At 35.7% G+C, this 24,138-nt stretch overlaps 1 protein-coding gene across 7 annotated transcripts in view; it reads right to left on the bottom strand.

Moving 5' to 3' along the window:
- The window catches only part of TTLL7 (tubulin tyrosine ligase like 7), a 77,166-nt gene that overhangs the window by 12,886 nt on the left and 40,142 nt on the right, over positions 1 to 24,138 (bottom strand). For 6 of the 7 annotated variants that reach the window (XR_008734774.1, XM_055725029.1, XM_055725026.1 and 3 more), the window contains 10 exons: positions 17,879 to 17,973; positions 17,039 to 17,186; positions 16,885 to 16,958; positions 13,387 to 13,522; positions 12,490 to 12,576; positions 7,897 to 8,092; positions 6,593 to 6,873; positions 5,212 to 5,268; positions 3,522 to 3,656; positions 1,694 to 1,774 (listed from right to left, as the gene is read on the bottom strand). Coding sequence is in view for 6 of the 7 variants with exons in the window: in XM_055725029.1 (XP_055581004.1) it covers positions 1,694 to 1,774; positions 3,522 to 3,656; positions 5,212 to 5,268; positions 6,593 to 6,873; positions 7,897 to 8,092; positions 12,490 to 12,576; positions 13,387 to 13,522; positions 16,885 to 16,958; positions 17,039 to 17,186; positions 17,879 to 17,973 (1,290 nt within the window). In the remaining variant the exon portion in view is untranslated. The remainder of the gene's footprint in view (positions 1 to 1,693; positions 1,775 to 3,521; positions 3,657 to 5,211; positions 5,269 to 6,592; positions 6,874 to 7,896; positions 8,093 to 12,489; positions 12,577 to 13,386; positions 13,523 to 16,884; positions 16,959 to 17,038; positions 17,187 to 17,878; positions 17,974 to 24,138) is intronic. The other variant, XM_055725028.1, reaches the window with a different exon arrangement.

Here is a 24,138-nt window from a genome sequence, read left to right as displayed (position 1 = left end):
ATTCTAGCAACATGTCCCTCACCAGTCCCAACTGTCCCAAGGATTCCTGCTGAGAAAATGAGATCTCCATTGCAGCAGCAGTATGAATTTTGGGCCCTGTTATCTATGTAAGTATCTACCCCTCCCTCTCTCCCTCCCAGCAGCTCTTCCTGCATATCACCATTTTCTACAAGTCCCCACCAAGACACTCCCTGGTTTTGGGCAAAAGGCTACAGCTGCCATATGCACACAATATAAATGACCTATGTGCATGTACACTGGGATTACTGCATTCTTTCCTGTAATTAAAAAGAAATACGAGATCATTTTAAGCGAAGGACTATTCAGCAGAATGGCTGTAGACATCAAACAAAAAATTACGATTTCAGCCAACGAAATTGATTGCTCTACTGATTCCTGTCAATGGCAGAAGAAATAATTCTGCTAAATCATAGATATGTGCTGCCCCTTGACATGGTTTGAGAAGAATTCTAATTAAATTATAGCCTCCTATACTTCTAAATTCTTTTTTAGTTTGTCATGTCTAATTTAGTTTTAGAAAGCTGTGTGGACACATACTCCATTTAATGTCTGAACTTCAATAGTCAAATATATGTGACGTCACATCAAATGGACATGTTTTTCTGTCCAGTATGAAAATACAAGCAGCTAATGCAACATTCAATAAAATACAATTTGAAAGACTGAGGATCATACTGCTGATTTTCTTAAAAGTAATTTGAGATGAGGATCTGAAATGATTCTTCCATTCTCCTTTAACAACCTCCCAACATTTTCCAATGATAATATTTATCACATATGCAGCATTTTGATTAAGTTATTTTCTTTTATGGTCTATAAAAATAGATTGCAAAACTGAGACACACAGCGATTAAATGCCTGGACCTGATATGCTACCATGTAATTTGGTCAGTGACCAAAGCAGAAAGGAAGACCCAAAATACCATTTTAGGGGCACCAAAGTGTTAATAATAGATACAATTTCTGCTACATTAAGGAAAATAAATATTACACAGGGAAGATAATTTTGACTGACATATGACATACAGGTATGACTGACACTACTGTGTGTCAGGTTGTAAACAGACTAAAACTCTTTAGATGTTATGTACTACAATACCTCCTAGATAGAGGATTAGTGAAGACAGAAGGATAAACAAATATACTTAGTCCTTTGCAAGACGAAACCAGTTAGTTGAGCATTTTAACAATATCAATAATCGTTGGTTGGCATGTCTGGTTTTTATTCAGCATCATCTGTTGTAATACTGTGGGTCAAAGACTCAAATAACCAAGTGCAATATCACAAAGACTAATGGAGTTTTAATACGTCTGGTCTGGAACTGCTGACTGGTTTGTCTCTTATCAATCAAATCTGCTGAATCAATACACTTCTAAGAATGTTTGCTAAAAATTAAGTACATAAGCAGAATTAATCATTTATTTGTTTACTTTTCTTTCAGCAAACTATTTTCTTAAGAACTTGTTTTTGAAATTATATTCCAGGATAATTATGCTTGTCTAAATATAGAGCAACATAATTTTCTGCAACTTAATTAATTCATATATAGGTTAATATTAACAGCCAGTATTTTAGTATCTCAAGTCAGTCCCAGGTACTGCTGAACACCAGCAGAAACACTGCTATGTGTCTACTTCAGACAATCTGCCAAAAATGAAATACGTTACTTACTTTTCGTTGCTTTACAGAATCCAGTTTTACCAACCAATAGGATGCCACTTTTGTTTTATGATACTTCCAATTATCCATAATCTGTAGTCATTGCAAAACACAAGATGAAAGAAATACACATAAACCAACTGAAATCTGACATTTCATTCATGAGCATTCCTAATGCTAAAAAGTCTGAGCATCTATAAGACCTCTGTGAAAAGATATTTTCTCTAAAAGAAATGGAAAACATTTGCAAATTTATGGGGGGGAACATTTGCAAAGATATGTGCAATCTTTCAGTTTAATCCTACCCTCTTTTCCACCTGATTCTGACAGTCGTACACCACAAAGCAGGTAGAAACTTGTTTTGACAGACTCAGCTCAGATTCCTTGAACACAGCAATAAGTTCAATAATGCATAACTGTTAACCTATTTAAATAGCGAGGGGTTTTGCTGCATAAAGGACATCAGGAATACCTTGAAAATATCCTTACTATAAATGGTCATATATGAACTGCAATACTCTTCTTTTATGATGTCTAAGTGCTACCAAAATAGCTTGAGCTGTGAACATACATTTTTATTTTCATTTTGTTATTTTACCTTTTTGTTCTACTGCAGACCTACGACAAGTTCTGCCTCACTGACAACTAATATACCATTACTTGTTTCCTTCCATGATGAAGTATTATTTCCCATCAGAAACTAGCTAAGGCCAGATGAATTCATAAAAGAGTTCTGCCATAAGTGCATTTATAACCACGCAAGCGTTGTATGAGCCAGTACCACTAGATGGAGCGCATACACGGGCATGTGTGCACGCACACACACTCCCAGACCTACATAAATACACACGCTCCCACGTGTCTGAAAGAAAAAATTTAACGAAGCATTTTATTTCTGTTTCTATGCTAAGAGACTCAATATGCTAGTTATGAATGCTGTCTTCCAGAATCACCCAAAACAACCATCATTACAGGAGAATTCCTTTCCACTGTGATGTAGTTGCACAGATTGCTAGAGACATAATCAACATTTTGAAAGCTCACAGGGCAAAGGACATTTCAAGTCAGATATTGAATTAGATGAGTTCTAACACACAGTAGACTGTGCTTACTACATCAGAATACAGGTGTTAATTTAAAGAACTAGATCCCTCCATATTTCTACTAGGCTGAGAAAAGAATGATCTTTTTTTCTTTTCCAAGCTGATGTTAGTTTCTTTGCAGTAGATATTTAAAAGGTATTTAGATAGCATGTATTTTCTGCTTAGTATCTTAATATTAGGTGCTGCTTTTTAATTGCCTTTTAGATTGGGCATTTTCGCCTGTCTTTGATACCAAACTATGAGGGTCAGGATAATGTTGGATGTAAGAAAGAGTAAGCTGGCAGACTAGAATATTCAAAACATATGACTGGTTTTCTTTATGACTAGCAAACTTCCAGTTTGCCTTGCAGCATACCGTTCTGAGTTCTCTAGTATGCCTATTCTAGAGCAAGTTAAACATGTCAGGCTCTGTACTAACAACACCAGATGAAATATGAGTTGTAACATTCTTCTTAGCTTACTTAAAAGTTTGAACTTTCTCCACAATGAAAAATTGTATTTTCCTAACCTTCCTGATTGTTTCTCATGTATTTTATAAAGACATAGGAATGTTTTCAGTGCTGCTCTTTCAAGGTCAGAAAGTATGCAAGGCTCCAAGCTTTTGAAATCTTTTGAATTATCCTGAGTTTTGGAAGTTTTAAGGCCACAGGAGCTCATGAATCATAAATTGAGCTTTCTACTTGCCTTCGTGTTAGTGGCCTAAACAGTTCTTCTTTCTTATTTATATAGATACTTACATCTTCTATAATTAATTCTGATTCTTCATCTGTTTTTCCTGGGAACTTCATTCTCATGTCATTGATAATGAGAAGAGTCTCTTTTATCAAAGCAACTTCTTGCTCTTTTGTTTTCTGTTGCAGCAACGACTCACTCTAAAAACCAATATGAAGTGGAGGAAAAATTTCAGGTGTGTCATTAGATCACATTACAAAGACGGTTCCTTGACAAAAATAAATTCTAAATAGGGTGACATAAAATATATTAGTAAAGTATATAGATATATCATCTAATACATGACTAATATACACACATATACCTCATACACTAATGCATCATCATTACTCATAGTTGTCAAGAAATAAAGAAAAACAGTTCAAATGTAAGTTTGCTTGAAACAGGATAAACAAATATATATTTGATATTTCTGGTCCCCACCATTTAAAATATAAATTTGAAATTCAGATAACAGACTTTGAGATTAAATTCAACATAATGAAAAAAAAAATACTAATCATTAAAAACTTCCTTTCAGTACTTCACTGCACCAATTTAACAGAAACTGCCAATTATATGTCACTGTGCTAAGATTTCTGAAAGCATAAAAAAGTAAGGACGCTTTGCTTCTACTCTGGTCAGTGGGGATTCTGACAGCGTCTTCAGCTGTCCAGGATTTTGTTTAAAGTATCAGTGCTTCTTACACCAACACCAACTTGAGCCCCTACAGTGTCTGCATAAGACCATCCCTGGAGGGTTTTGGGGTTTTCTTTAGATTTTAGACACTAGTTGTAAGTATTTCTGATCCTTTTTCTTTACTTTTGCATACTTTTCTATTTGGAAGAATAAGTGAGCATAATTGTATGTTTTTTCAAAAGTAAAATTTAAAATGTTTAGGCATTTTAATTCTTTGTATTTTGTAAGAACTACAATACTTACTTATGGATATTTTTGCTTAAGTAACTGATAAATATTTGCATGCATAACAAAATATTTTGCTATATGATACATAACTGAAATAATATGATAGCAAATATTTCCAAATCCACTTTTTTTTTTTTTTTCAATTACTGCTATGATAATGTGTCTGCAGTTCTCAACTGTAAATGGCTTACTCTAAATTTAGTTTCCATACCTTTAGAACATTTGGATCTCAGCAGCCTCTAAAAATGGCAGCCCACTGCTCTTTTCTTGCCCAAAGGATAGATAAACTGATACTTTATCACACACAAATGATTTCTTCTTAGTAAGTTACAGTTTATCAATTTTAAATTTATTCTAGCAGTAATATATAGCATATTATTCTTAGTTGCAAAAATTATTATGAACAGAGTTCCATTCACAATACAGTGCTAAATTATGACTAGTTCTTATCCATTCTGTAAGTAATTTTATTCACATTATTTTAAGAAGCATGACCTAAGCTCTATCACCCAACATAATTGTTCTGCATATCAAGATCATTTCTGTGGTGGAGCTTTCTCAATGAAAAAGAGAGTATGGTGTCTTGCTAACGTTAATTTAAGTGAATAGCCCATTTTTAACGTCAGATGGTAAGAGACTGTTTTTAATCTTTCAGTAATTTGTATTTGATATAAAGTTAATGTGAATAGAAAGATCTATATTAGCCCTGTCTCATTAAGCTCTCAGAGTACATCTTGATGATAAAAGGGTACTTTTTAAACTTGAGATAGCTAATGTGATAAAAAATACCTTTAACACGTTGTGGTGAAGACACAATCTTAATGTCTTTCCAATTCTATTAGCTGACTTTAAAGATGGAAAACCATGTTAAGGAATATTTCACAAGATGTCACACACACTTTTAAAAGGATCCTTTTTCGTCATTTAAACAAAGCCTCATGGGCAAAACAGACAATGAGAATTCTACCTGCTAAAAATGATGATTAGAGATAGTAAACACTATGAAGCAAGTTAATTAGCATTGCAAAAGGATTTCTCACAATCAAAGCTCACCACAATAGAGAAAGGCTGCAAATATGGGTTAAAAGTGCCACTTTGTTTTGTCCCATCTCTGATAAATTATTTAGGTGAGGAAATATATAGGTCAGGCACCAAAGCATGAATGGAAATGCACTGGCACCAGCACACAATACAACACTGAATGAGGTTGGGGGCTGATCCCAGCAAACGCTGCCTAGGGGTAGGTAGGTGTGTGGTCCATCGTGCAAACACAAAAGAAATGCCTGGGCTGTGAAGGAGATACCAAAGAGAATGTCAGTCTGGTCACAAATGGGAAAAAATGTATCGTTCAGAAATATACTGTGAAACTACAACCAACCACACAAATTCTAAACAGGTAAAAGTGTTTAATCTCATCTATTTATTCTATTAATTGTTTAGTTAGACTATCTGAGTCTAAATGCTTGTCTGTCTCAGGGACAGGCTTCAAAAAGAACAAGTTTTATCTTCACTTTAAAAAAGAAAGATGGCTTCTGACACAGTTATTGCAGTGGCAAATACTAAAGACAACAAGAACTACCTAAAAATTTCAAATTGCTCACATTGGAAGTAGAGCACTACTGCAGTAGTATAGCCTATGCAAAATAGGTAGAGTAGGTTGAAAATTAATTACACCTTCCTCTACAATGGACACACATACAAAGTCTAACTACAGTTTTATTCTGGTACAAGGTAGTTACCTTTGGAGTATATGCTGGTTTTGAAATACTGATGTATTTTTGTTGCTGTAAAGATTTCAAAGGCAAGTACACCCTTATTTCAGAACCCCAAAGTCCCCAAACAAATCACAGAAACTTTTTGAGAGAGAGAAAAACTCTTCCAATCTTCAATAAACTATCTAGGAGAGAAGGTTTCCCAGTCACAAAAACTCTTTAAAACATTTCCATTCTCACAAAATGTGACAGCTGTATTGCTGCACCAGAAACACTGAAACATCCCAGCTAGCACTCACTATAAGTCATATGCAGGTCTACAGATTTTATTCCCGAGTTTCTGCCATAGCATTGACTACAGTACTTCAGGTTTTCTGACACTGTAAAAATCAGTCATATATTTATTGAGTTTTAGAGGAAACAAACACATTTTAAAAGCAACTGCTGTGTTGACTCACCCCTGAAGAGTTCATAGTTCCCAAACTGGGTGTCTGAGAGACTCTGGCTGAAGATGGGCTACGATTTAAAGAATGAGACCTATTCACTGAGGATGCACGCTGGATTTGCAGAGATGCTTTTGCTGAAAAGGGACGTGTCTCTGCTGCCTGTGACTGCATAGTCAATATTGATATTGAACGAGGGCAGCTTACAGAACGCCTTATTGGACCCGTGGATGATGCGGAGGATGAATATGATGGAGATTTTATATTTTTAATTGAAGGTTTCAAGTTCATTCTGCCTGCAGACAAATTAAATGATGTAATTACTTATTATTCTCTTAACACCCATTTTTCAGTCTTTCCAACTAATAACATAAATGAACAACATGCTTGCACATAGGTAGCACTACATGTTGACTAACAACTATATATGTAGCAGTCAGATCCCCTAATAATACATACTTTACATACTTTATAAGACCATTTATTTCTTCCTCATAGTCAGATTTAATCAAGTAGACTCCAGTCCTCTGTAACATGCATCAGATTTATGACAGAGTGCATATGCCTTACAGGTCCAAAAAGTATGTGGCTACTGTGTGTGGCTTCCAGACTGTAAGAATATGGAAAGAGTAGCGGAAATTTGGTTGATAGAGCCCATATTTGCAGATCTGGTCTCCCTCATCAGCTCCTGCATGGCTGTACAGTTTTTTAATTCAGTCTTCTGGTAAATAAAGGATGCTGCTATGAAAAATAAAATTTTAGAAGCAGCATTACCTGCGTGCAATTACGTGATGAAATTCATAAACACACTGCTAAAACAAAAAATAACATGCTATATATACCATGTTCAACAGAACATGCTCACACTAATGCTCTGCAGCACACAAGAAAACAATCATCAAAAAAATCTGTGCAGGGATCTCATGTAGAGTACATTACCTTCTATACGTCTCCAAATACATTTATTTATCCTTTCTATATTCCAGCAAATGCAAGCTTAATAAGACTATCTTTCACAGGGAAAAAAGTAACAATCTACTAAAAAAAAATCTTAGAGCAAAGAGGAACATTCACACTATTTCCAAGTGTAGCCCAGGTGTATTTTTCTCTTTAGCTTTCTTGGCAAAAGAATATTAATTTTTTTTCTTTTTTTAAAAAGCCACTTTCATTAATTTAGGAAAGATTTTAAAGAAGACAGAACAAGCAAACCAGTGTTTAACCCTGAGTCACAAATGTTGATGCATTCTAAAATATTGAAGCATTTTATATAATTCATTGTGAATGCCAGGCTTACTTGGAAAAGCGATCATTTAACTTACCTGATCGTTCCAAAGACTTGTATTTATTTTCTTCAAGATCATATGAAACTTTTTTCTCTTTTTTTTCATTGTGATCTTCTTTTTCATTTTCTTCTCCTGATTCTGACATACTGCTACTGCTATCACAACTACTATCACTGTTGCAGTTCTTCAGTCTTCTTAAAGGCTGTGCACTTTCTGGCATCGAACACAAAGGCTAAAGCAAAAAAAAAAAGGGGGGGGAGGAGGGGGCAAAAAAGCAACAGCCGCTCAAGTTACTGAATTCATTCATAATCCCAGAAGAACACATTACTATCACATTAGGTCCCTGATTCAGGCAGGTTCATTTGTACATATTTAAACCTTCCCAAACTAGATTGGAAGTTTGTCCTTAATTTTAGAATAAATGCTTAAATATTTCATTAAATTCAGTACATGGTAGTCCTAATCTTTTTCACATGAAGAGCAGCACAATATAGTAAGAGGAAAAAAAATATTTTATTTCAAGTATGACTTACACTACCAGACATACTGAATTATGGTTTGAAATCATAAATCAAGTGAATCAGAACACCATTTACAATCAGTTTCAATCCCTCACTGATATTTGCAATAACTGAAGCTATACTTCAACAACAATCAACATCAAGCAAAGAAATACACCAGGGAACTTTGGCTGATAGACTTCAGAAAGTGAAAGTGATTAATCTACATCCTGCAGAAAGCAAGAACTGGAAGAATATAGCAAGTTATGCTAGGTGTATTTCATGTCCCATGTGCACATGGGATTCCGTGTCATCAGGTATTTAAACTTGTGCTATTACCAAGGATACTGCAAGACCAAAATCAAGAAGTAGGAGACCGAGAAACTGATGCAAGAACAGAAGCTACAAATGAAAATTATTATTCTTCCATCTACCATCAAGGCAGACAAGAAAAATGCAATATCCTCCATTATATCTATTCTCCTAAGGCGGCTCATGCGGTCACTTTTCTTCGCTATGCATTTTCTTTCCAGTAATGCTCAGCTATAAGAAGCTATGGTGATGGCCTCATCTGCCTGGTTATTGAATGGACTGCAATTAAAACTCTGATTTAAAAACATTAATATAATAATTTCTGAACATATTTGGGGTCAGAGTAAAACTGAGGAAGTCTCAAGATGAATTTTAATTGCCCTGTTATCTTAGCATAATGTAATGCACCAAGATTTATTGTGAAGGGCAATAGAAAAAAGCCCCAAAGATACTTCTCCTGCAAGATACACTTCATAACTGAACATATGCTACCTAAAATTCCATTCCAGTCAAGAAAGGAAAGAGACTTCTGCCACTGACTTAAAAGCACCAGTATGTTTATGCAAGCCCAAGCTGTTAGACCAGATAAGGAAGAGTTGAAGACAACTATTCCATTGAAAAGAGACAGCCCTGGCAACTGTTCAATTACACAAAGAATATTTTGATATCTATCTACCTGCCAAAAGGACAAATTAAGGTGCCTCAACACTTAACTGCTTTCTCAAGAATAGCTGTCCTACTCATGAAATTACACGTGTCAGAGATATACTGATCAGACATTCCTGATGAGTTATGCAAGGTAAAACAAAAATTTTCAATCAAAACTCACAGGGGCTTTGAGGCAGATCTCATTCCCACTTATGATATGCATGTTCCTCACACATTCTACACTAAACAGTAAGAACATCCTGACCAAGACTTCACACCATTTAACAAAGAAGAATTAAATATAAAGGTCAAAGGAATTACAAAAAGCAATAATGACAAATAACAGCTAGATCTGGGTTTAAATTGACCTCTTAAAATAGATATTTGACTGCTTTTAGCAATTCTAATCGCCTTGATTTCCCCCTTATGCTAACCTGAATTTTCTTTCATTAATCTGATTTTATATCAGAAGATGAAAAATAAAAGTAATTGCTTATTGTCTCTAAAACGGCTGTTATATTATTTCCTTAGTTCTTTTTCCTGCGCAGTGCAATGTCATGAACATGAGGAAACCTTGCAGTGTGTGAGTACAAGGTGCCCTCTGGAGGCTACAAATGAACCAGACGTTTCCGGATTGTATTTCCCAAAGTAGAATCCAGTCATATAGTAATTGCAGGCAAAAATGCCTTCCTTCTGGGAAGTTCTTGACCTGTTTTTTACTGTGAGTTCCTGATCATGTTCAAATAATAATAAGGCTGATATTCCTAGTAAATTTGGAATAAGCAAAGCTAATTTATACACACACACACATCCCCCTCTACCCCTCATATAAATATATATATATTTGTATGTATAAGTTACATGTATATATGTCTTTAGTTATGGAGGAGGATGAGGAGGAAAAGACCTCTCTTCTATTCCAGTTGCAAGTTTTCTGAGTCCCAACTGTTCCATTTTCCAAGGAAAACAGTGTGCCCAAGGCAGAGCACTTACCTCCTAACAGCAACTTCTGTCAGCAGGCCAGCCACTGACTTTTAGGGGAGGACAGGACATCACAAATTTCTGAAAGAACCCTTCACGTTGGGTAACATGACATGAAAAGTACTGTTCCCCCAAGTTCGTTTTGTCAATTAGATCCTGCATATGTTACTTTTTTGATGTGCTAACGCATTTTTATTTGTAGGAATTTACGATCACAAGAAGATGAGTTTTACAGCTGGATTGTTCTCTTACCTGACAGGCTGACAGGCAACAGTAAGTTCTACTGCCTACCTCACTCACCAGATTTCTATACAGATAGATGTTTAGACACTACATATCTCACAGGAGACCCTTTACAAAAAGGTGGCCAATCAAATGTATATTATTAGTCATATGCACCTTAACCCTTACAGGAAAGAGGTGATGCTCTTTTGGTACAAAATGCAAGGACCACCTGCAATGAGCATCTGCATTTCAAAGGAAGTGCCCAGGATATTATGCAAGCGGGGGAATCTCCAGTCCCATGGCTTCACTGTAGGCAATGGTTTAAATGTTTGAGAAGTATACCGGGACCCTAAAAAAAATGCAAGAATACAGATCCTGTGCACACTGCAAGGAAAAGAAACAGTCTCCTTGGATAAGCTATTTCATTGCCTTCCCTTTTAATTTGATCAATGTTATGGCAAAAAAAAAAACCATCAGAACTTTGGTCATAAGCAATTTTTTCTTTCTTTTATAAGGGCAAATGATATTGTACTGGTAGAGCAGCCTGTAAGCCACAAAATCCATTTACCTGCTATAAAAGAACACCATGTCATATAGTCTCACTCATAAATTGATCAAACTTCACCTTAAAACTAATTAGGAGAGGTTTCTTAATTTGGCCTTGGTACCCTATGAAATCCTTATAGCCTCCAGCCTGGGAATGGCTTGTGTGCACCCAGTGTAGAGATAGTACATATCAACTCTGTGTGCGTACAGTCAACCAGACAGATGCTCTTTGAGGGCTGCTGGGAAAAGACAAGGCTTCTGGAAAAAGGAAAAAAAAATGACTGAGATGTTAAACTCGAATTAAGTGACCCTATATTAAAGAATTTAAAATAAAATCTCAAGGAAAAGAATGCCTGAAGAATGTGGATTGAGTGCGTTGCTAGGGTGGACTGGATATTTTTTTTTTTTCTCCTCTTTAAAATGAATCCACCAATGTTAAAGCACGAGCTCACAAAATCCCCATCTTTGTAACGAGGTTCCTGCAAATCTGTCTTAATACCAGACTGGGTATGCAGATCCTCTTTCCAGTATGCACGCCTGTAACAAGATGTACCTCTTTGAATTCTTGCACATATCTGAAGTACGCCTGCAAGCTCAGGACAATTGTCAGCATTCATTTTGTATAGGAATTCCCAGATTTGTACACCATGTAATCAGAAACATAAAATGCTATAAAAAAAATTCACATTCATCCATAAATAAATCCATCACACATAAACGTAGGCTCTTCTAAACAGACCTGACCTAAAGTGTTTGCAGGATATAAGAAACATACTTATTTTAGTCAAGCCCAAACTATTTATCTTTATTGGCTTAAAGAAGATATGCAGTGTATTTAAGGCAAAGACTTGCATGAACTATGCACATAACCAGAAAGCATTAGGCTAAAAATAATATACATTCACTTTAAAAGCAGACTTTGGATATGAAACAGGCTCCAAGATATACTGTACAACCATTTTAGCAAGTCAGCAAGCTACAGATACATCATAATCATAGTTAATCCTTTGACTTCCACGCTGCCTTTTATCCCATGATCTCAAAATTCCTTAGTGGAACTAATCGATTAAAGATGAAAGCATTCTTTTGAGATAGACTATGGATATAAAAATCATTTCATACACTGAAATCAAGCAATCTCTTGTACAACAGTTGTTGCCATGCTCATCAATTCCTCAAAGTAGCTTAAAAAGCAAAAGAAGGATCTCGTATCCCATTAAAATTTTAATGGGATTTAGTTGGACAAATGGTAGTTATGCTTCTTTTCATATTTAAAAAAAAAGAAAGAAAAAAAAGGCTAATGGCAGGCTGAGGAATAAAACTTCCACAAGGATCAGCTAACTAATTCCCCACTTAAAATCCTCAAGCTACCTCCCTAGAGAGCCAAATAAAAAATTGGTATCTAAAAGTCAAATACCTTAGGTCCTCGCTGCCTGGTGCATTTTCCCATTAGTTTTTCATCATCTATTTCACACTGCTCCAGAAGGTCCAAAATGTCCTCCTCCTAGAAATGGGAATTCCACTACAATTAATTCAAAGTAGGACATATGCCATCCTTCCAAAATTCAAGCACCAAGTGGTAGGAATTTGAAATTACTTTGGTTACTAATTCCTGAAATAAGACTATGAATCCCTACGCAGGAAGATATAAAAGTATTTCTTCAGATGCATGCATCTCTGCTTGCAACCAACATGAAATTGAAAGTTAAGATCAATTATTGACATTTATTAAAGACAAAAGTTTGACGAAATAGTTGAGCAAAGATTCCTGTACAACTGCTGGATTATGCCAACTACAAACATGGGAAATTATTTCTCAGATTTCAAATTAAACCATGTTAGTTGGTTATTGTAAATATAGCCACTGTCCTACTGTCTCTGACTACACAAGTAGGCAATGAGGCAGAGTTTTTGAATGCCTTAAACTACTGGAGCTGGTTTTATGACATCTCTTGTTCTAGTCCATACAAGTGGATGAATAGGCTGGGGACATTACTGGAGGAAGAAGGAGGCAATTACCAGCTCAAAAGCAGTTTCTGCCAACCTCTGGTTTGGCCAGGGGTAAGGCTGAGGATCAGGGAAATGGTAAAGTAGCTTAAAGCCATCTAGCCTGTCTCCACCCTGGGTCCACTGCAGTTCATCCAGATTCAAGGATCTGGCCCACAAGCTGCACAAAGAATAATAATAAAATGATGGAAACATTATCAAATGCTATTTTTTAGCCATCACACATGATTATCATGAAACTAATCCACGAGGTCATGAATTCAAAGATAAATAAGTCCTAAAGCCAATACATCTTGTGCTTCAGTACCTTCATTCTTTTTAAAGGGTTATTCATTTCCCGCTGAAGTGAAGCTGCTCTCCCAGCAAGAAACGTCTGGAAAGCAGTAGCTAACAAACTCTCATACTTTTCAAGTAATGTCTTATCATCAGGAGGGTAAATTCGCCTAAAAGTGGGGAAAAAAAACCTGAGTTTAATATAGAAACTGAGCTATTTATCACACTAGGAACAAAAGCAATGCAGCTAATTCACAGCCTCTTCTATAATACATGCACATCCCACCTATAATAATTTTATAATATCATATCATAAAACATATACTCTGGACATTGCTCTAATTTTAACCCAGTGAACACATTCCTGTTTAAACCAGCAGTTAGCTAGTCAAAAGAAATATTATGCAGGTCATTCCAGAGATATACCAAAACTCAGTTTTGCAGTACTCTGAAATTTCAGTGGGTGTGAATGATGCATGCAGGTGTGAACGATTCTATTAACAAAATATTGCATGTAAAATGCAGAGCCACAAAGTAACCTGTATTAGCAATAAAAGGACACAAAACAGTGAAAATCTGAGCAATTGCTTGGAGTTAATGGGCATGAGGTAACTTAAAGATGAATATGTACTGCACTTGAATACTAAATCCACCAAAATAATGAACGGGAAGAAACAGATACTATAAGGGAAAAAAAAGGTTTTCTGGTACACAGATGTACAGGGTTACTCTTATTTTCCATTAGAGCAGCTATGCCATTAATCTCTAAAATCACAGCTAACGAGATTATGACAATAAGAGAAGCAGGACTTGATGATTTGTTCATGATCATCACAACGGGCTTTGAAGAAAACCACTTCAATCCATTTGTCATGAATGCCTGAAAAACAGCCAGAAATTATAAAGATGGAAGACTAATTTCTAGCGTATTGTAAGGAGAAACCCGTAAGTTCATTCTGCCTGCACTGTGCAAAGCTTAGGTACCATTCATATATTGACTGGCACTATGTGACTTCTATGTTTTTGTGGATCTTTCCTGAACTTTATACAAGGTTCTTTCTCCTTCTTCCTTTTCAGTCTTTTCCTCCTTGAAAATGTATCGTCCTTGATTATTTTGTTGCAATATAAAAAGGATGGTTGTGAACCCATTAGACTCGGGGCCATTCCAGGGCAAAATGAAGATGGTTCTAGTTTGCATAAAACACCTGTAGGAGATCTAATCTAGTTGCAGTCAACACTTCTTAATGGTGTTGATTCTACTGCTGAAAAGTGCCACAGAACAATACTTTAAAGAAAGGATACTCATTTTAATATATGTAGAAATACACTGCATCTAAAGGCCATTTCAAAGTCATACACATCCTTTTCAGTTCCTCATAAATTCACAAAAGCTTGAAAGCATGGCCCCTACTTTGACTGCCCAGGACTCCTACTGGAATCAGTGGGCTGATTGTGCTTGCAGACAGACGGGAGACTAAGCCAACTGCTAAACTGGCATCCATAGATTCAACCAAAGCCTGCTGAGGTCGACTGAGATTTCTCTGGATTTTTATTCAGAAAACAATAATAATCAATGCAGCAATACTAGCACTCAAAATTTCCATGATTCTATGGCAATGCATGGCAGAAGCTAGTCCTGCTTTGCATGAAAACATCACAAGCAGAAAATACTGCATAAAGCTCAAATAAAATTCCTCTGCATCTCTAGCCAAGATTCCTTTACTTCTGAGGCTCTGCTGATTCTTCAGCCTTTTTGCAAACACGTGGTAATAAGAAAACACAAAGTTGTTTTGCCCTTTTACATGCACATTCCTCATGAAATGACACTTTTTCCGGAGGAAGAAAAAAAAAAAAAAAAAGCGTGTGTATATGTATTGATTTACATTAACCAAAAAGCTAAATAAAGAGAACATTTGGCTCATTTTCAGTCAAGAACTGAATAAGTAACCTAAAATGTGATCAGTTAAAAAGTTAGACTTTAAAGTTGTCAAAAAACCAAAGTGTATTAAAGCATCATGATGATTCTCGTTCTTATAGTTTAAGCAGCTTGAAAATAACTGCTTCAGTGTGGGGTTTTTTTGATGCACTCATTCAGCTCCACATATGTCAGGAAAGGATGTAATTAAAATGGAATGTTACAAAGAAAGACTTTTTGTAAGCAAAATGTTAATTCATCAAAAATGAAAATTTCACAGAAACATCTACCTATTTAAATGAGAACTTTACTGGGAATTACAGAACATCTGCTCAAAAAAGCAGAGATGAAGAACAGCAGTAAAGGCATTCTGACTAATTCAGAATAAAAGATGTGAACTCAGACCTCCCACGTCCTGGACGAATGTTATAAAGAGTGGGTAAATCTCTTCCTAGCTGTACTCTGTTCCCTTTTGCCAAATAGTCATAGGCTTGCTTTCACTTCTCATTGAAGCAAATATCAAGAAATAATAATTATAACAAAAACATCACACACAAAAAATCTTGTTTTCTGGCCAATTTCTATTATAACCAACAAGTTAAAGCTTCCTTTTGAACATATATTTCCAAGGAATCTGAAGACACTTAAGTGTAAGCCTACTAAGATCCAAAATCAAAGTGCAGAAATATGAATATAGTATTTCAAATGCCATCCTATCAAAAATTATGGAAGCATTAATAATGTTTCAAAACTTTTAGCAAGCCTCATAAATAACATTGAGATTATTTTTTTTTTTAAATAGGGGAATACTCACATCCCTATATTGCCCCCACCCTAAAGATAAGAATCATCATATGTGATTATAGAACAGATTCACAATGACAGCATGGTTCCTGATACGCTGAATATGAACAATCAAGTCTTTCAAGCAAATATCTTGCACAAACACTAGAGTGACTGATGTCATATAAATTCCTAAATACGTGCAACAATTTGGAATCAAAAAAAGAACTATCTGAAAAAAATACTTTACTACATGATGTACATGTATATATTGTCTATAAATACCGACACATGTATATATTTTAACAGGCTTTAGAGAAACCATTCTTTCAAATATACCAGAGATTAAGAGAATAAATGTTGAGAAGCTCATTTCCATTTGTATTAAAAAAAAAAAAAAAAAAACAACCAAAAAACCCCAATTTGGAATCAAAAAAAGAACTATCTGAAAAAAATACTTTACTACATGATGTATATGTATATATTGTCTATAAATACCTACACAAGGAATGCTCAGGTTCACTGGGAACACATCTATTTTAACAGGCTTTGGAGAAACCATTCTTTCAAATATACCAGAGATTAAGAGAATAAATGTTGAGAAGCTCATTTCCATTTGTATTTTTGGAGAAAAAAAAAAAAAAACAAACCAATTTGGAATCAAAAAAAGAACTATCTGAAAAAAATACTTTACTACATGATGTACATGTATATATTGTCTATAAATACCTACACAATTTTGGCAGAAAACTATCATCTACCACAAACACTTGTTTCCATTATTCCCAAAGAATGCTCTGAATACTTCCTACTAATACAGTCAAAAATAGTTACCTGTAGTTCCCCATGTGTCTATTTTCATGCTCCTCTTTGGAAATCTGTTTACGTACTTGTGCAAGTCTTTCCTTCTACAAATCAAGAAAACAAGACAATTAAAACCAAGAGCACAAGCCATGGGCAAGAAACAGCACATTTTCTTCCTTCCTACCAGTTCTTCTTTTCTCCTTTCCAGTGTATGGCGCTGCTTCTCCCAGTCTGAGGAACCTGGCAACAGTTTTTTCATTGAACCTTGACCATACAGTCTTTTTTGAGCCTCAGCCTTCTGTTGAGCTAAATTTCTCCTTTTATCACTTGTCCTGAAACACAGATGATATTAAAATATGTCAATCCAATGTAGCTGAGATGAGATGCACTTTCATCTCAAGTATATTATTTGTATTTTCCAGTCAGTCATGTGCAGGTTATGATATAAATTGAGGACTGAAACATTCATTAGGAATTTTTTTAAAATATCAACTTCTATGGCTACAATATTTTCACACTTTAAGATGTACTTTAATGACTCTGTACTGTAATTTAATGTATCATTTTGGCTATATCTATTTGCCTGAAATGTAGATTTTTTCCAACATATCCCAATGACAAAGTTTTCTTGCAGAGGGGTATAGCTTCTGACCTTATGTCAAACTAAAGCAAACTAAAGCAAATTTCCTGTGTGGCCACATGCCCAAGACTGCACTCATATTCCCACTTTGTGACCTGTTTGAAAAGTCATTTAAAATATATGTACGAAAATTACTATTAAATAAAAATAAATAAATAAAAATAAAAAACTCCCATTTTTTGCAAGCACATGAGCAACAAGAAAAAATATTTTTGGGTTAATTTCAATAGCAAAACTGACAGCAAGGGAAACATTTAAGTTTTGAAAATATGAAAATGAAAAAAAAGGTTTTCATTTTCTAGTCCAGTTCAAACTTTAAAAAATAAATAAATAAATCAAAGCAACAGAAAGACAGCCAGATTGTAGAAAGGAGGACAAGTTTACCGTATGTTGAGAAGCTTTAATGCATTTAGCAGAACGCCTTTTTTTACATCATAGTCTATTTTTTGATCAGTTCCAAAGCTTGGGGCACGATTAATCTGAAAAAACGAGATACAGAAGACTCAGGAACGTTCAGGTTCACTAGGAACACATCTATTTTAACAGGCTTTGGAGAAACCATTCTTTCAAACATAGCAGAGATTAAGAGAATAAATGTTGAGAAGCTCATTTCCATTTGTATTTTTTGAAAAAAAAAAAAAACAAAACCAAACCAATTTGGAATAAAAAAAAAAAACTATCTGAAAAAAATACTTTACTACAAGATGTACATGTATATATTGTCTATAAATACCTACACATGTATATATTTTAACAGGCTTTGGAGAAACCATTCTTTCAAATATAGCAGAGATTAAGAGAATAAATGTTGAGAAGCTCATTTCCATTTGTATTAAAAAAAAAAAAAATAACAGAAAGAGTATTGAGTATCACAGATATCGGGAGCCAAGAGATGTACCTTTCAGCCACCAAGTTATCCAGACACTTAAAATGAACACCATCAAGTACTGGCACTGTGAATCCAGTCTGATTTATTCTTGCTTACTGCAACCAGAAAATTTACCATGCAAAGTGTTGTTAAACACATTGTAACAGACCATGTGCCATGCTATGGTAGTCCAGCACAAGAAGAGTTAAATTCTTTCCTAGTTCCCAGTCTGAAAGCAACTTTGAACAATTCTCTAAACAGTAACAACTATATAAGGACAGAAAAAGGCTCTAATTCAAGGTCTTCTCAAGTGTATTTAAATAACTATTCAGATACACTTTACAGCAACACCTAGAGATGTAAGTTATTAAATCAGTAAATACTGTGAAAACATAAAATAATTAATAGTCTCAGTAACAAAAAGCTTATAAACTATGTACAAAATAAGAGATTAAAAATGTTACCGTAAGTATAGAGGAACAAGGGAAATGCAACTGGGAACAAGTAAGAGTCAATCACATGCTTAACAGCCAGGAGTCTCAACCAACCGCCACATAACCACTGCCACGCTTTGGAGGCCCTGCAGAAGAACTGCAGTTTTCAGAAAGCTTTGAGCAGGGATAATGAAGTAGCTGCATCAGCATTTCTAGCAACACCTTCCAGGCTGGTATAAAAATGTATGCATGAGCAATGGGTGCTACTGAGAGGCAGGAATCTCACCTTGATAGTGAATGGGCAGTGCTGGTTACAGAAGGGACAGAGCTTCAGAAATGAAAACGAACACCTTGTGCCCCACACAAGTAAAAAGTGCAATACAGTTAGTATGCTCAAAGCAGAGAGCAAAACCAGGTCATTAAAATTCTGGTTTAACACTTCAGATACATAAGAGCATCTTAGAGCCTCTGCCGTTGTGGGACAAAACTATTCTGGCTGGGGTGAGCCACCAACTGCCCTGTTGCTGAGCCCCAGATGCCCCATCACTTATGCTTTTAGCCAAAGGGTACCTCTTGGTTTTAAGAATCAGCTTGTTCGCTGGTTTTGCTGACAGGTTGGCAAGTGCAAAATGAGATCTGATGTTGAAAGACAATTCATGAAAATTCGGCAGAAATGGTGAAAAGGTATATACATATTCTTTTCTGGAAGACTGTCATCCAAGTATTTAATTGACCAATCTCCCTAGACTGATGTGTTCATCTCCTATCACATCCCAAGGGCTCAATCTTTTTTCTTCCGTACTGTGATAGTACAAACATTTATTGACATCCGTTGTTTTATAAATGCGAACATTCCACTTTCAGCTAAGCAAACATGTAGACATTTAGAGAAACAAACACAAGGATTAAAACCCAGTTCTCCAACATTTTATTGGAGAATACTGGCAGTTGATGAGACCACAGACACAATGCATCTTATTTTCAATGTGAAGTTTAAACAAAACACTTTCACTAGAGCTGCATTGATTAAATGCAGTTGATAACTGAAAAAAAAAGTTGAAAATAATTATGATCTTGTCTATATTGTCTAATCCTGGAAGAATTTATGTATGTTTAAAAAGATATGCATGAAGATCCAATATAGAGCCTTTTGCTTCAGTCCAGCAAATACCTAAGTATGCAAAAAGCTCACTGGACTGAAAACAGAGACATAAAAGCAAGCCTCAACTCCTTATTCAGGAGAAATGTTAGGTATTGAACAAAATTATATCTGTACCATGTATTGACTTTTTTTCTTACTCCATACAAACATGTAGCAACTAACAATATTCTACTTCAAAATAAAGTTTTTGCATGCATTACAAATGAACAGACAGAAATACATTTATTAAAACCTTCAACAGATTAATTTCAAATTTTTTATGTACACTGAATCCTTAAATCCAGTGAGACTGCAGTTAAATACAGGGACTTATTTGGAACGTGTGAAATGTTGTGTTGGCCCAATACTGAATTCCTAGAGATGCACACACATGCTCACACAGCACTGAAGCATCCAGCTTGAGAGCATACAAAGTATACACTGTTGTATTTATGTTTGGCTTAGGTACTTCCTAGATTTACAACAATTTGAAGTATATTGTTGGGCATATATTCTGCATTAATAAAAATTTTATAAATATGTGTTAATTATATGAGCACCAGCGAGAATTAACACCATGAAAAGTGTACAACAGTTTAAATAACAGTTTCTTTCCTCTGGGTGAATTTTGCCAAAAATCTACATCTGGCACTTCTGAACAAACAAAACCATACTGACTGTGTTTATTAAGCAGAAAATTAAAGTTAAAAAAGATATAAGAAGGAATTTGAAATGCTATTATGAAGCAAAATAGCAAAATGCTATTATGAGACATTAGACAACCACTCTGCATTAAATTAACGCGGCCATTTAAGAGGCTGAAAAGCTATGGCATGCATAGTTGAAACTGGAGCACTACTGTATCACCCGCATCCTCCATTTTTTGACACACCATTCCTGACTGTTTGAAACCCCAATCCTACTGTGACTTCAAACCTGAAGAGTAACCAGAGGGGCAGTAAAAACAGTGATCCAGTTCTGGATAGCTACCGCAAACTTGGCTTGGTGGAATATCTTTCACATAGCAGTAGATGCAGGTCCAGTACAAACAAAATCCGTGCAAACAGAAAGTTAATACATAGAAAGCAGGTGTGAATTTAAAGTTCATTAGATACTCCACATTAACTTTCTATGTGTATACTTGAACTGTCTCTTGATTTAGTATGACTATGTGCAAGGATGCTTCACTAACAAACTTTTCTCTTTAACCTTCTTCATCTGTTCCATGCATCTCCCTTCTCACTACAGAAACTTCAAGAGGCAGTCTTGACAGCTGACCTTTTATTTTTGACCAGCCAAAAGTTTACTTGCCACTAAGTGTAGATGGAGTTATGGAAGGTATAAAAATGCGGAATATCTTCATCCAGCATTGCTACCCAAAACTTCATAACCTGAACCAACTGCCTAAGTTTCTGATGTGCAAAATGACTCATACCCTTGGGGTAAATCTGCAAGAAATCATAATTAAGACAAAAAACAAAGGGTTTAATCCACAAATAACATTTTTAGAAGAGAAAAACCCTCTTCAATGCCAGGAAAAAAAAAAAAAAAGATGCAGCAGATAATCTAATCTCTAGAGCATACAGACAATGTGCTCCCTGCAAAGAGCAGAAATAACTGCAGACCACAACATTTTACAGTCTCACCACACAATACCTTTTCAATGCTCCACTCAGTTGTTCTCAAAGGTTACTAATGCCTTTTTCCTTAACAGTGTCTTCATGCTATAGACTACCTGGGGCCTCACTCAAAAGAATAAAATAATTACATGCTTGATCTAGCTGAATATCTTCCACGATCAGCACTACTCTTAAACTAGCAGCTAAGCGGTTGAATCTACTCATGACAGATTTTATAACGCTAATTTTGGAGTTATGGCAGTGTCATGCCTTAGGTTTCTTTAGGAAGTTTGAAGTTTTGAAGATAGTTTATCCAATCTGTTGCATACAACAACGCACAGAAAAGAAAACCTGCTTGATAAACAAATACATTATTCCTCTATATAGATTCCTGGACATAATGCTTCCCACATCATTATTTTTACAATAGCACAGTTTTATCTCCCAAATACCTGCTTTAGGGGTGATGATACTTTACTTTCTACAACTTTGCAATAGGTATAGAACTCAACTTGTCCACATAAATTTTTAATTCCTCCAACTGAAATCTTCAATTTTGGTTTCATAATTAAAATTTCACTGAATAGAGCACATACAATTAATCAAACTTCTTGTAAGCACAGCAGTTGTGTAGCCCAGTGTATTTCATAATTACATACTTGCCAGTAGAGGACCTCATATCTCTAATGCTTAAATTCAGAAGCATAAGTTGAGGTACCTCCTGTGAAGGCTCCTATCCAGTTACACTTGCAAAGGATTCTGATTCTACAAAAATTAAAATCTGTAAATGTGTAACATACACCATTTTCTTCTTCACCAAGACATAGGATAAATTTCAGCCTCGCATTTCACCAAAACAGTCAAAGAGCATATTCTCACCTCCCACTGCTGCAGCCTATTAGCATGGAGTAGGAAAAGAAATTTTCCACTGTCACACATACCTATTAAAAAACCCTTTCAAATATAAAGAGAGATTATATGAATGATTTTATAAACCAAAAATCAATGGAATAAAATGTTATCTCCTTTCAATAACAGGGATTTAATACATGTTCAATCTGTACGACAGCATGAATATTTTGGAAATGATCTCATTCTTTATTAAAGTAATTGAGATTGCTAGCAATAGAATACAAAAAGCAAAAGAAATTTACAAGCCATAAAAAATCCTATTACACAGAATGCTGTTAGTGGCTATCATTGAGCAGATCTTTGATTAGAGACAATCATGAAGTTCATTCTAATCACTCATTTCTAAAATTCACAATTGTGAGAGTGCTAACCGCCTTTTTCTCAGCTTAAGCAGAAGGTTGGTTTTCCATGGCAGCTTAAACTAATACAAATCCAAGCTGTCATACTCTGCCTGCTTCATTGTCTTGGCACTGGCATTCACAGAGAACAAGGAAGCTGATCCCAATGATCCACACAAAGATTAACCTCACCAAAAGTTACTTTTCCTTGGTCCTTGATCATCTCAGGAAGGAATCCTACAAGTACCAGTGCCATCGCAGGGAAGAGGGCAGGGAGCACACCTTCAACAAAGGAGGAGGGCAGAGATCTTCCAGTAGGTACATTGATCAGTTTAAGCACCACAGAACTGCCTCGTACAGGTGCAGTTTCACATTTTACCTAGTCCGGTGCAACTGCAGGCTGCCACAAAGGTCTGGTGCTGTCCCCTTCTTAGTGCTGCCTTCACGTCACTTCTCCCTTCCCCACACCAGACCAAGAGGTGTGCAGTCCCTGCGTGAGGAAGCTCTGCAGGCTGACTGACTGTAAAAGTATAGTTTGCTTGGAATGATAAATTACATGTTCATCCAAACAGCAACCAGAAACGTGACCACCAGATAGATGCAAGTTGCTAGACCAGCTCTTTGGGACACTGCTCACAGTAACGCCGTATCATATGTTAAATCAAACTGCACTCTTTAACTCTTCATTCACTTGAAAAGTGTGAAGAGTAGGAGTTACACTGAAGGCAAATACTGAGTCAGTTAAAGCCCTGTGTGCTTAGTGGATTCACTGCTACTGTTTGAGAGCAAGAGAACCCATGGACAAGTGTCAGAGGGAAGAAAAAGCCAGCAGACAGCAGGAGAAAGAACCCCAAAAATGGCTCTCCAAGGCAGCAGAGGGAGAGGCCACCTGGGCACAAGAATCACTGAAACTGAGTCGTCTTTGTTATAAACAAATAGAATTAAAAAGAAGGAAAGGATTGAATGAAAGAGTCTCATCAGCTGCTCTTCCCAATGGTAACCGGAAAGATTCTAAACATTGCTAATCTCTTGGGTCAAGGGGCAACTGAGCTTTTACAGCTTTTTCTTTTAAACATATATACATATATATAAACTCACCACATAACTGAAATGCTGACCTTGCTGGAGACCATGGGAGGGCAGTATTAATGGTGCTTTGTGCTCACCTAACTGATCATTACTGCCTGTGCACTGCTCCTTTGCTAACGCTTCCTCATTGACTGTTGTAGAAGTTCTATGTGAAACAGACAGTTTTTTACCGAAGAATAAAAGTAAAACAGGTGCTCGCTGTTGCAAACCTACAGAGAAAATAAGCTTTTCCTTTTCAAACTT

This window comes from Falco cherrug, chromosome 12, assembly GCF_023634085.1.
Source record: "Falco cherrug isolate bFalChe1 chromosome 12, bFalChe1.pri, whole genome shotgun sequence".
Lineage (NCBI taxonomy): Eukaryota > Metazoa > Chordata > Aves > Falconiformes > Falconidae > Falco > Falco cherrug.
This window is presented reverse-complemented; position numbering and strand designations above follow the sequence as displayed.